The sequence below is a fragment of the Eublepharis macularius genome, chromosome 1 (genome assembly GCF_028583425.1).
Source record: "Eublepharis macularius isolate TG4126 chromosome 1, MPM_Emac_v1.0, whole genome shotgun sequence".
Taxonomy (NCBI): domain Eukaryota; kingdom Metazoa; phylum Chordata; class Lepidosauria; order Squamata; family Eublepharidae; genus Eublepharis; species Eublepharis macularius.
In genome coordinates this window covers 97,051,008-97,064,917 of record NC_072790.1, presented here as the reverse complement: position 1 = coordinate 97,064,917, position 13,910 = coordinate 97,051,008, and the positions used below count along the sequence as shown (strand labels likewise).

Here is a 13,910-nt window from a genome sequence, read left to right as displayed (position 1 = left end):
ATGTTTGACTCTTAGGTATTGCCGTTCTGATGCATCTGCTGAAGTATTTTTATTGTTTGACAGTGCCAAAGCTCAGAAGAGTTTTTACTCTGGCAAGAATAAATGCTCTTCCCTTGGTGGTATTGGAGGGTAGATATAAGAAAGTACCATATGCCAACCGAACATGCAGATGCCCAAATGATAAAGTTAAAACCGTTGAACATATGATTATAGAGTGTCCCATATTTAATAAGTTGAGGGCAAGCTTCATCATCCCTCTACTTAAAAATATGGAACTACCTAATATGAGCACCCAGGTGACGTGATTACTATTGGATACAAATGATTCCGTTACTCTTTCTGTGGCAAAATGTATAGGGGCAATAATTAAATATCAGAGAAATAACATCAAGTAAGGTTTTTCCAATTTTAATTTCTGCTTAAGGCGATAGCTGTATGAGCAGTATTAGATAGACAGATAGACAGACAGACAGACAGACAGATAGATAGATAGATAGATAGATAGATAGATAGATAGATAGATAGATAGATAGATAGATAGATAGATAGATAGATATTGAACTTGGTTCTTGAACTAGGTTTTGTTTTGTAGATCCCACATTTTCTTTATGTCATGGATGCCGTTTGGGAGGCTGATTAAAACGGTTTAGTCATATCCTCTGAACTCCTACTCAGCTGTATACATACCTTAACCAAAAAACACAGGGAAAGCAAATGGGAAGAACTGAAATGGGTAGGCAGTACTGGACTTGCGCATGCTCTATGTCACTGAAGATCAGTTCAAATATTATGATTCCTATACTATCAGCACGTGTCTGTCTTGGACCTCTTGTCATTTTGACTGACAAACATCTCAGTAATACTGATTCTCTTTACACCCTGCATGCAGTACCACTGTGTCAGAATTAAATCAGGAGGCTGGAAAAGGCATTCATTTCCTTGTATTTTTTCTAGCTCATGAGTAGACATGGGCATGAACAGAAAAAAACCCGAACATGGTGTTCGTTGTTCATTGCCATCCACGAACAACAAACAACGAACACTGACGAACATGATCCTATCATGAACATGTTCATTGTTCGTGGGGGCCAGCAGGCTCTCCTCCAGCCATCAAGATCCCTACTGCACCACTCCCAGAAATGTACCAATAATAAATAATAGCTTGGCCCCAGAGCCTGGCAGCAGCCCTATCCCACCACACACAAAGAAAATTCAAGCTCCAATGCACTCAACCTGTCTATCTAACAGCAGCTGTCCCTCCCTGAAAGCCAGAGCTGGGAGCCCCTCTCCCCACTGGTCTTTTCCTCTTGTAACAAATTTGGAGCTCCAGTCCACACTTGGAAGGAAGACCTGCCTATCAAATTAAATTGGGCTTAGATTGGGGTTTCCAGGGCAACAGCAGGAGTTCAGAGTTCAGACAATCCCTGCCTGAGTTGCCACGGAAATTGATTGCAGGTGTCAGACTGTCTGGCTTGATGAACAGCAACGAGCGAGGCTTGCAACGACCACCTGTTCCTTTAGAATGGGGCCTCACAGACAGCTTGTTCGTGAACAGCAGATTGGGCTGTTCATGGGTTTTTTTAGTTCGTATTGCTGTTCGTGCCCATCTCTACTCATGAGTGCTAAGAAAAAACAAAGGATATTCAGATACATAAAAATGCTTTTGAATATACTTTGGCAGCAATGAGATACTGCTCTGTTTATATTGTGGTCATCCTTAAAATGTCAGTATCTACCATGAGTTACCCCTAGGGCAGTAATTTCCTCTTGCAGCATAATGAAATGTTGCAAGATCCCAAGCTACCTCAATGTTGGCTTTAATTGCTATATTTTAATGGAAAATTCTATACAATACTTTTGTGTGCAATAATAGTACTGCCAAGGAGAACATAAAATATGATTTACTGAAGGTTAAAGAGCATTCTACAAATTGCAGAAAATTTGGCATGTCATCAAGCCTTATCCAGCAAATCATCAATATTTGATTTCTGAACAGACCCTTTAAAAAAAAGTAGCAGGTTTTACATGTTAAGTGTTCTCAGCTCATGAATCTCAACAAAATGCAACTACATCTGTTCACAAGATGAAAGGAAGAATTGAATAGTAATATTTTAAAGCACTTTTTGTAAAGGGGATTAATTTAGAGAATACAAGATACATAGTAAAGCTTGTTTCAGCATATTCCAGTTCATTTCAACTGGTAATTTCAATTATCTAAGAAAATTAAGACTACTCAATCACTTCAACAAATAACTAAATTCAGAATTGTACTTTCAAAATTTATTTTCCATTTTCATAGTCTCATTTAATAACTTTCAGGGTTTGGAAATCTCAGTGAAATCAATGGAATTTAAGAGGGCTAACTGGAAACCAGATTGCAATAATTTTCAGCCACATTAGCATATCAGCACATTTTAGCATTTTACCTTACAACCTCTGAAACCAGAGCATGTGTTTGGGGGTGAGTGAGAGACTAATAGCAGCGCATCCCTTTTGTTTTGTTTTAAATCTATCATATTACACTTGTGCCAGTGAAGCTTTTGAGACTGATTGGCTGAATTGGGGTGATGATTTGGAATGTTCAGTTGCGCAAGCAACTTAAACAATTTATATTCCAGAGACTGTAAAGGAAAGAAAAGTTGTTAGTTTGGCTGGGATGAAAACTTGACACAGGACATAACTAAGAAGAAATAAAGGATGTAGGCAAGCTAAAGAGCAAGGATCCCAGAGAAAAGAAGGCTGAAGGAAAGGTGCAGTCTAACTAATGGTCGGAGCAAAAGAAACTCTTCTCAGCCTCAGTGCTCTGAGCAAGGGAAAACAAGGAATTGAGGTAAAAACATGCTAATCAGAGAGTAGGCTCTGAAAAAAGTCATGGTGTTTAAGGTCTGTAAGCTATGAAGGTAGGGAGAAGGGAATGCTAGGAAAACTGTTGAAGAGATTAGATGGCTGAAGAAGTGAAACAAAGTAGGCAAACTGAAAAACACAGATGTGAGGAATCAATGTAAGATGAAGACATAGAACTGATAAGAAAGAACAAAGTAGGACTGGTGGGAGGGTTAAACACAGAGCCTACAGACAGGAGAAGTTGTACACTTTTGCCAGGGCCTTCAGTTTGCAACACCTAAAAAAAGTTGTTAAAGATCGGATATTTTGGAGGACATGAATTCATAGGATCACTGTAAGTTGGAAGTGAGTTGATGGCACGCACAACACACACGACATGGGAAGGCAAGTGTTTATAGGACAGTGAAATACAGAATTTAGGTCCTGAGAAGGGAATTCTTCCAGTTGTGGCTTCTTCTATCACGGGCAGCAATGTGGCCTGCAGCTATAATTTAATATAATTTAACTACTTTGATTTAGACGTTGTGTGAACTCTTCTGTGTATGCTTGGGAACTAAAAAATGGCTTGTTTTGCTTGCCTTGTAGAACTGGAATGGGGAAGAACAGGTTATTATTTATTTTTACTTTATTTATTGTCTTTTAAACATTTTTAAATATCTATAAAATTCATGTTTAAAACATAATACATGAGAGGGAACAGGGTCATAGTTTAACCCTAATTGCATCACAAATGATACCCATTACAATGCTTCTCTAGCTATTGTCCACTAGTCATTGTCCACTTGGCAACCTCAACAACAACAACTGTGCTATCTATAGGAAGCACAGCATTTATCCAAATACAAAATTAGGTACTTTTAGTGCTGGACCAATACAGTATCCATAGAGGTGAAATGCTATGATGAAGGAAAATAGAGTAAATGTGTATTAATTCTGTTAAAACAACTATGTAGTAAAGTCCTTAAAGTGTGAGGGAAACAGCTAATCTTTCATAAAAAGTTAAAAGTGATTCAACAGGACCCAGGTAATGAACTTAATCAGTAATTAAGTGTAAAAATCTCAACATCTGCTTTTCAAACATAGAGATTTTTTAAAAAGCAGAACACTAATTTGTTCTGAATCCAAATTGTACATCTGGCAGATTCAGGGTTCCTTTGCATAATAGCACTAATTCAAAGGTGCAGAGGCTTATTTGTTTGATAACAACATTTTAAAAAATGTCCCAGCTGTTGCTTTTTAAATTGTTACTGTTTATATTTTGGGAAGCCCCAGCCAAAGACATCATATAATAAGATACAAGAAAGTATTTAAAAGCAGGGGAAATGTAGAAAATTGGCAAAGAGATGATCCTTTTTTACAGGGATGCATCAATAAGAACCAAAATGGTAAGTAATATTTGCATTTTTTATCTTCATTCACACAAAGTGTTTGGAAGTGTTCTTTAATATAGCTTAAAGCTTAATGCTACTTCAGGATAAGTTGTTTATTAAAAAATGATGAAGGTCCAAGAAATATACCTTTGCATTCCAGTTAAATACACATAGTAGAATTGCTCCACTGTTTGTTACCCTAAATGTAAATTATGATAATTAAGCCTATAGGTCCTGAAATGCTGTCATCCAGATGTGTTAGCTTCAGCCACATACAAACAGGTCAGTTTTCTGGCCTCAAACACTGGCAAAGGCAGAGATCCACTAGGTAGGACACAAAACATACCACAGTGTTCAGTGGTAGAGTTCTAACAGGCTGCTTCAAGAACATAAAGGAAGATTAACTGCTGATGGGTATAAAACAGAGAGATACAAAAAATGCTACAAGACAAAGACAAAACATAAATAATGACCTTTTTTTCTTTTTCTAGTGAGCTCATAAGCCAGAATCTTTCTCCCTGTTTCCATACATGGCCACCTCCACATGTGTTTTACTTCAGTCTAAAAACACTGATATTCATAGTGATTACACAAACCTTTACTTATTCTGATTTCGAATTCGGAGACACCTCCTTTTCAGTGGTGGCTCCAGATCTTCTGGCCCTGTGCTGAGAATTGGTGCTGAGATAACACATGGTGCAATAGCAGTCTTTTCCGCTGGTTTTGGCACAGGCTGGATGACGCAGCCTGTCTTGGGTAGCATTCGCAATGCGTAGGCGTGGTCCTCATCCGCAGGATTGTTAAGGTTGGGATCTTGCTTGTCTCCTCCAAACAAGGGCTCTTCCCCAGTCTTCTTACCAGATTCTCCTTCTCGGTGGCAGTTTGATGTGCAGTTGTTCTCCTTCACGGATTCCAGCTCACTCACTGGCAATTCCTCTGGTGGCTGAGATTTCTTCTGATCTTGAGTCTGCTCTGTAATCTCTGGGCCCTTTGTGCCATTCACAATGACATTGCAAACTGCAGCTGCACTATTTTCTGACGTGCCAGAGGCCAGTGCAGTAGGACCACAGTGACCTGGGTCACTACAAGGTAAAGTTTTTGTTTCAGTGGGGCTGCAATTGTTCCTGCAGTCACTGCAGTTCCTTTTATCTGAGCTACCAAATGCCAGATTTACAACACTGCTAGTTTCATGTTCAACTTTGACTTGAGTATGCAAAGCCCTGTGGATAACATTGTGTAATCTAGACCTGTGACCTATGGTTAAGTCTATCACACCGTCCTGTGGTCCCTGTAGTACTGTAGGAAAACCAAACTTGTTGTTCACTGGACTACTAGGTCTCACAGTCAAATCAACAACTTCATTTTTACTGTGCGCCTGATGTGCTTGTGTTTGATTTAAAGACTGGCTTGAGCAGCTTGGTGTTGAATCAGAGGACTTGGAAGGCCCTTGTTTTGAATCTCTGGGGGACACAGAGTTATTTGTTGGCTTTGCCCCAGTTGCATCACTAGATGTACTTGGAATGAGACTTTCCCCGTTGCTGGAGAAGCCATTTGGGGGCTTGGAATCATTGATGTGAGGAATAGGGATTGGAATTGGGATAGGAACTGGTAGAGGAACAATAACTGGATATGGCACTAACAGGGTTGGAGGTGGCACCAATGGGGCAAGAGATGGCAAGCCAAAGTTCATCATCTGTGGCATGGGCATAGGACCATTTGGCATCATGCTTACAGGAGGGAAGGGAAGACTGGGCAAAGGTACTCCTGGAGGTGGAGGTGGTAATAAACCTGGAGGATTTCCAGGCATGGTTGGTGTCGTCGGAGGATGAATATGAGGCGATAGCATTGGCCTGTGCATGGGGCTGGAGGCTGGGCCCATATTTCTGGGACCACCCGGTGGTGGACCAATTCCAGGAATCATTGGGTTTGACAGAGGGCTGTTGGGATTTGAGGCATGATGAGGCCCTCGAATAAACGGTGGACGAATTTGCTGCATAATTTGCTGTTCCATGAATATGGGCAATGGAACTGGCCCACGATTTGTCATCACCATGGGAGGACTTCGAGGTGGGACACCAATTGGAGGCACAATGCTAGCAGGTGGCTGAACAGAAACTGGTGGCATATTTGGATTCTCATTGATGGGAATAGGTTTGGGAACAGGCGTTGGGATTTTAGTGACAGAGCAGTTGGCAGTGTCAGGCGGAGAGGCAGTGGTAGATGCTGATGGTCCAGGACCTTGAATTTGGCCAGCTGCAGACACTGGGGATGGGGCCTTTCTCCGAGCATCTGCTAGCGGTATATTCCAAGAATCTGGAGTCAGCAGCTGCACCCCAGTGCCTTCTGCTTTATTTTCGACTGGAGGATGTAATGTGCTGCAGAGTCCAGCTGGAAGATTGGCCTGTGTCTCTTTGTAGAAAATGTCCATTTTGTACTGATTGAGACATTTTGCACTGCAGAACTGAAGCCTTCGTTCCCCGTCCCCAAAATCCAGATACTCTTTTGTGTGTCTTATGTGCTTACACCAGTCACATACCTATAACACAGTAACAAAATCAAAACAGATAAGAAAAAAAGTGATTTCCTCTTTGTATTGTCATTTGCATCAAAATTCTTTTTTTACTTTCCATCACTGCTTTCTAAACATCCGAATTATCAAGGAAAATATAGGGAATGGAACTTTAATCTCAAAATGCAGTTTGCCTAATACTACATATAAATACACATTAATAGACTATTATTTTATGCCTCAATAAGTCTTATGTATAAATATCAAAATATTGTAATCTACTGTAATCTGCATTGCTAAAATACATTAAAGTATGAGTGGGTAGTATTGTATGTGCATGTGTCTATGTGTCTGTGCACATACTACCCCAGGAGGGGTAGTGCACATGTGTGTGTCTGTACACGTACTACTCCAGAAGAGTCTGGAAGAGCCCTGCGATCTTAATGTTCCCCCAGTTTCCATGCTTAGAGTTGCAGCAGAAAATTATGCATGTATCAGAGCTGATATGGTACAAAAGCTAAATGACTGAGCTATGAATCAGAAGGTCTCTGTTTTAAACGCTCCCTCAGCCAAGGATTCTGTATGAGGCCTTAGGTAAGCTGCTTGGCTTTAGTCTCAGCACCCCCTCCTATTTGCAACATGGGGTGAATAATGCTGACTTGCTTTACAGCCAGCATTATCACAAGATAATATATGTGAAGCTTATTGAATAACTTAAAGTGTTACATAAACACTAAGTATTATTCTTATATAGTATAGTTATAGAATTAAGAGACCTGAAGCCTTGTGATTTAATTGGGCTAAACACCACTTAAAACTTTGTTCTGACATTGCAGAACTCCATGGTTTAATTAAACTAATGGTGATTGACTGAACGCAGGCCACTGTATTATGGTCCTTCAAAGCAGAATCTGAAACCAGGATCTAAAGTTGGTTTATTAATCACAGATAGCCTTAACTATGCTTTTGCCTGGATAATCCTGGCTAGTTCCCCAGACAGTGCCATCTTTAAAATATATGGTTACCAACCTCCAGGTGGGACCTAAAGATCTCCCAGAATTACAAATGATCTCTAGACCATAGAGATCATTTCCCACCTGGAGGGTGGATTTTGTGGCATTATATCCCGCAGAAGTCCCTCTCCAGGCTCTACCCCCAAATCTCCAGTAATTTCCCAAGCCAGACATGGCAACCCTAAGGGAATACAAAAAGAATATAATAAAAACAATATTTGAGACGGCAAACCAGAATATGAATAATTGTCTATGAGAGGAATCCTAGTTTCACAAACTAACCATAATTAAATCGAATCATGGCTTTGCATGCTGTCTGAACTGAGTAAACATGCTGGATTGTGGCCTTCATGCTACACATTGAACTGGTCACATAGATGCATACTGACATGTTGTATGTCTATGTAATTAAATAAGACCAAGAAACATTTGGAAAATGACTCCAACGGTCCAAGAAAAGGGAGTGTCAATCATCTACAATAAGCCACTATACATTTTGACATTTTAAATTATTTAAATACAGTAGATAACAGAGCTGGAATGCTAACTGGTACCCAAAATAAAAAAGAACTACATATCATTAGCTTTGTCTTCCAAATATGAAGTAAAAAATAGTAATAAAACCTGGGTGAATTTCAAGTATTCTGAAGCTGTGATATTTCAACAAGCTGGAAAGATTTTCCGAGCTGTTTGCCCACTCTTGTTCAGTAGTCACTTTAGTATAACTTCTTGGCAGACAACAGTTTATTTAACAACTTTTCAAAAATGAAGGCAAACCCTCTTATTATTACAGGCTTAAAAAATACAAGTTATTTTCTGTGCTACTATTGGTGTGGTGAAGATGTTGCCAATTTTTTTTTAAAAGTAAATAATGCTGTAGAACTAATTAAGCTGTGAAAGGTTTCCCCAGTTGTAAGCCACTAGACACCAAAGTTCAAAACAGCCATTCCAGGTTTCAGAATCCATTACTTCAGAGAAATTATTGTGATTTCATTAACACATTAATTTTGCAACACCAACAGCTCTCACAGATGGCAAAGACATGATCTACAATTCAAATATGACTCTTGTTTGCACAAATGCCTTTCCCTTCATATGGCATTTTAAACAAGAATTAAAATGAGTAATCTTTCCACAGCTATAAACAGATAAACAGATGTCAGAATTTTCAGTGCCTTTTTTTTGACAGATTTTATATAGACAGACAAAGCCTACAAGTTTTGTCATTTATTCACTTCTCATAATGTTCTGCAGATATTTTATTTAATTATATATATAATAACTGTATTGTGCTTATGACAATAAGAAAACTCAGCACTGCCCTATGTATACTCTTATTTTGGAAAGCTGAGAATTCTTTTGTTTTCAAAAGCCAAAACATGATTGTGAAATGATAACATTAAATAGGTAATTTAATTTTAATAACTATTGGCCATATAAACAATTCAAAACAACATATGCCGGGCATTTGATTACTCATCTCATTTAACTCACAGCTTTTCTTTTACCAGAAGTAGTGATGATGACATTTTAAAGTAGTTTTTTAAAAGTCTGGGCATGATCCAGACAAAATTAAACATGTTTCAGTCATATCGGTTTCAGTGAGCATGCACATATCTTTCACTGAATTATGCCTAATGTTTCACTTCTAATGCACAGTTCTTTTAGTTGTTCAATATATATCTGGTGAAGGATACATACTATGGTAATGTCTGTATAGACTTTGGGGGGATCAAATGGACTGATATGAAATCCCAGCTCAGAAGTCAAGATGAACCAAGCCCTCAATGAGTGTCAGTCCCTAACTGTTAAGTACGACTAATGAGGATGACAGAAGATTTTACATGTAGTCTGAGCCAGTAAGGGATTTCTAGTTGTTCAAGCAAGGATTTCCCCAGGAAAGCATGTCCACCCTTTTCCAGGTAAACTTCCAGTTGCGCACCAAAACACTCATCAGAGAGCACATGGACTCTTATGTTGATATGTCTTTGCACAAACACTCAAACATACAAATATTAATTTGCTTTGTGTGAGCTTAATGAAGCTTTGTGATGCACAGACAATTTAAAATGGCAAACAAGCTGTTAGATCACCAAATAAATCTTCAGGACATTGTGACAACATGATGATGTGGTTTATGAAACTGTGCAAGCTGGCATAGGACAGCATGCTTGCTCTACAGTACCAGCCTGCATGTAATAGAATGGTTCTGAAAGAAGCTGAGGCAGGGCATAAGGGGTTTTCGAAAACTGCCATCACACCACCCATTCTACAGGCTCTTCAGTCACCAGAAAGCTAGTCTGAACCTATGTACATGTCATTTTGCAATACTACATCATATTTGTAGTATTTGCACTATTCCATGATATATTTTTCTTTCATTGTTCATGACAAATGGGTGTTACACTTACAGCTACAACATGCATTTCTTCTTTAATGAGATTACTGTAAAATATCATAAGTATAGCAAATGAAGTTATTTATGTAGCAAATGCAAAAAAAATATGGAAGAATGAACTGCACAGAATTTTCATTAGAATAACAAAGTAACATAGGCAGCTGAGTGTTACCAACCTCAAAACTATATCATGTCTCGTCTAAGGGTAAAATTTCATGCTATTTTTCTTTAGTCATCATTTTAAAAGACTTTTTAAAAAATTCTAAATGCACCTGCTGCTCCTGTTCCCCCACCTCCCACCATGGAAGAGGGAGAAAAATATTTAAAATTAACATGGAAGAAAATGTAGATATGTAGTTTAACCCTAGGCAGTGCAGACCCTAGGCTCTGATCCAATAGGCAGTGCCTATTGGATCAGAGCGGTGGCCCATCTAGTCTGTTCCATACAATTATTAACCAATTGCCCTGGAGGGCCAAACAAATAGGGCATAGAGGCCAAGGTCTTGATGTTGCCTCCTTGCACTGATATTCAGAGATTTGCAGTTTTTGAGTATGAATAGTCTCTTTAATTACCAGGTCTAGCAGCTATTGATAGACCTATTCCCCATGAACCTGTCTAATGCCTTTCTAAAAGTGATGCTACCATGATATCACTTCTGGTTACACAACTGAAAGTGACATTGTGGTGTCACGACACTGACTCCACTTTCCAAAGCTCCTGGAGTTGCGAGCCCTTGGCTAGTAGTGACCATCGTTATGTCCAGGGCAGCTGAGTGTTACCATATGTGCTCGTATGTGCTCAGTTCTGTCATATCATATCGCTTTCAATTATGGACCAGGATATGGTTGGAAGGCATATGATACAGCAACTTTGATGAAGATAAGCAGATCTGCATCTGATCTGTGCCAGGAAAGGAAATCTCCTAGGAGTTCTATGTATATTACCTGCAGTTTCATGACGGACAAAAGACAAAATAGAAATGTAATATTAAATAGTTAAAGGGCCATACTTTTTTTCTTACTTGGACACAAGTTAGCAAGTCAGGAATCCACTCAAGAGTTTTTGGTAGGCTTGGGGATAGGAATTCTGGATCTTCCAAAACATATCTGAAGCGAAATGATGAGTTCCAGTCATCCTGGGACTCCGTTGCTAGAATCTGAACCTGCTCAGAAGATGTAATGAGAAACTACTCCACCATGGCATGACTGCAAAGCGGCAATCGATACCTAAATTTACTACATACATTTAATATTGAAGTAACATCGCTCCAGTGCTTTAGCTTCAGACACAGAGACCAGTACCTGACATCTTTTCTAACAATATGATTTTATACACTATCACTTGAAAGGTTTATTGAAATGTTTCAGTGCTGTATTGATTTGTTTCTCTCTGATGGGCTCTCATGTCACCTTAAACTAAGTAAATATTTTCTCTTTCCTGAAAAATAATGTTGAGAAGTCTTCTTTAGAAATTCTCTCATGATTTCCCCAGCTTTTAATAATTCATTGAGGTAAAACAAATGCTCATGTTGATCTACCTTACATATTGATCACAGGCTGTTCAGTATATTTTATCACTGGATCAAATTGATTAAAGACATTGAGGGTAGCAGCAGTAAATCAGTTTCTGTGAACATCCCTGATGAACCAAATATCTTGTAATTATCCAATCGATTTTATTCAGCACTTCTGCTTCATACATAACTAGTTCTCTCTCTCTCTCTCTCTCTCTCTCTCTCTCTCTGTCATATTATGCCATGGATGCAGCAAACAATCCTTCACAGGGAGTAAAAACTACTGGAGTAGAAATAATGTCACTTAAGAATTAATGAATCAAATCTGTCTTACAGGATTGATCATTTAAGATGAGGTCAATGAATTTATGATACAAATGGCCATATACTAGAGGTAATAAAATGGAGAAAAATCATTCATTTTACTTTTAACTAATATCCTACTCAAAGTAATTACAGATCTCTCCTAAGAGCTCATTCTGATTACTTAAGATGTGACAGATAGCCCATATATCTTTCAGTACAATAAGGCAACATTTTTTCTAACCCTGAAATATGTAGCATGTGACATGTTTTAACAAATGATTTGCATGCTGAATATATTCTTTGGGTTACAAGGGTTTTTTTCCCTCCAAGTGGCATGACATTTCTGTAACTTCTTCCGGCATTATCTTTTCCATTCACTGCACACAAATGGCTAGGTATAATAATTCTGAATATATAAATCACATCACACACTACTATTTAGAACGTTGGGTTTTACTCTTTTCAGTCGACAGCCTTCAGACCTCTTGTAGTGAGATCAGTTGCAGCACCTACCAAGGTAAGTGAATGTTTCCCATTGCTAAATATAGCAAAATGAATTGTATGAATTTTTCAAGGCAACACTATGATTTTTAATGGTGAAAATGTGTAAGGAAAAATGGTCATTAAGACAGCTGTAGCTGAGTGGGAGGGAAAGAGTTAAAAACATGCAATCCCAGCCATCTTTGTCTCATTTTCTTATCATACATTGGAACTTCTGCCTTGAATCCTTGCTTCCAAAATCCTCAACAGTCACTTGAATTTTTAAAGTGTAACTTTGATACCTGCTGTCCATGTCATTCATCTTGCCATACCTACCAATAATGCCATCTTTATCTCTTTACTGTGGGATTGCTAGATATGCAAATAGCTCCGAGTTGAAATCAGAGATTAGTATAATTTTTTAAAATTTTTATTTCATTTACAGTCAACCTTCCTCACAAAGGCTCAAGATGTATTACAAAATATTTTAAAAAATCAATCAGATAGCAAAAATGTAGCTGCTATTGTTTGTAAGATATCAACAGCTCTTTAAGGCAGGGGAAAGCAGCTACTTCCAGTACAATACAAATCAGAATTATACCCTTCTAAATCCATTGAAGTCAATGGATTTAGATGGGAAAACTCTGCTTAGGATATAGGGATCTCAGACCCCTGGTGGGGGATTCCTGCTCCTGCCCCCTCCCCCTCCCCCACTTACCTAACCAGCAGGGGGCGCACCTTCCCTGCGGGCTCCCCCATGGCGCTGCACGCTCCTGTGCACAGCAGCCACCAGGATTGGGCTCGTTTCGGCCCAGATCAGAGCCACTGCAGAGCGCTCCAGCGCTCCACAGTGCCTCAAAAGCAGGCCCGATCCGTGCTGAACAGGCCCGTTTTCAGGTGCTGTGGAGCGCAGGAGCGCTCCTGCGCTCCGCAGCGCCTCAAAACGGGCCCGATCCATGGCAGAACGAGCCCATTTTCAGGCACTGCAGAGCACAGAAGCACTCCTGCGCTCTGCAACACATCAAAAATGGGCCCATTTCTGTGCAGATCAGGCCCGTTTTGAGCCCTTTTGAGCCTGGATGTGCTCCCAGGGGCTGCACGAGGATGTCACTTCTGAAGTGACATCATTGCGCCTGTGGAGGGGGGCACATGCACAAAGCGCGTGCGCCCCCCTCTTCCCCAAGGCAGGTGACAGGCCCCTAACCCCCATCCGGAGGTTGAGGGGGTTATATACCATATGATAAAATACCATATGAGATGCTGAGGACTGGAATAGTACAGTAATTGCACACCAGTTGAAGCAACACTGTCACTTAAGTGATAGAGGAGCAATATTGCATACTTTCCTGCAACATATGGGCAAACTGAACATTTCAGTTGACTGCCTGTTGCATAGAGACTTCACTCATGTGCCTCCCCGCCCCCCCTGCACAATGTAAGGAGATCAATGGAGAACTGAGCAAACTGGAATTCACA

General features: G+C 39.5%; 1 protein-coding gene across 1 annotated transcript in view; it reads right to left on the bottom strand.

The window, feature by feature from the left end:
* Nucleotides 1–13,910, bottom strand: part of SOBP (sine oculis binding protein homolog) — a 255,682-nt gene that overhangs the window by 14,789 nt on the left and 226,983 nt on the right. Inside the window, exon 6 of the mRNA XM_055000153.1 lies at nucleotides 4,811–6,750. Coding sequence (XP_054856128.1) covers nucleotides 4,813–6,750 — 1,938 coding nt within the window. The 3' untranslated portion in view covers nucleotides 4,811–4,812. The remainder of the gene's footprint in view (nucleotides 1–4,810; nucleotides 6,751–13,910) is intronic.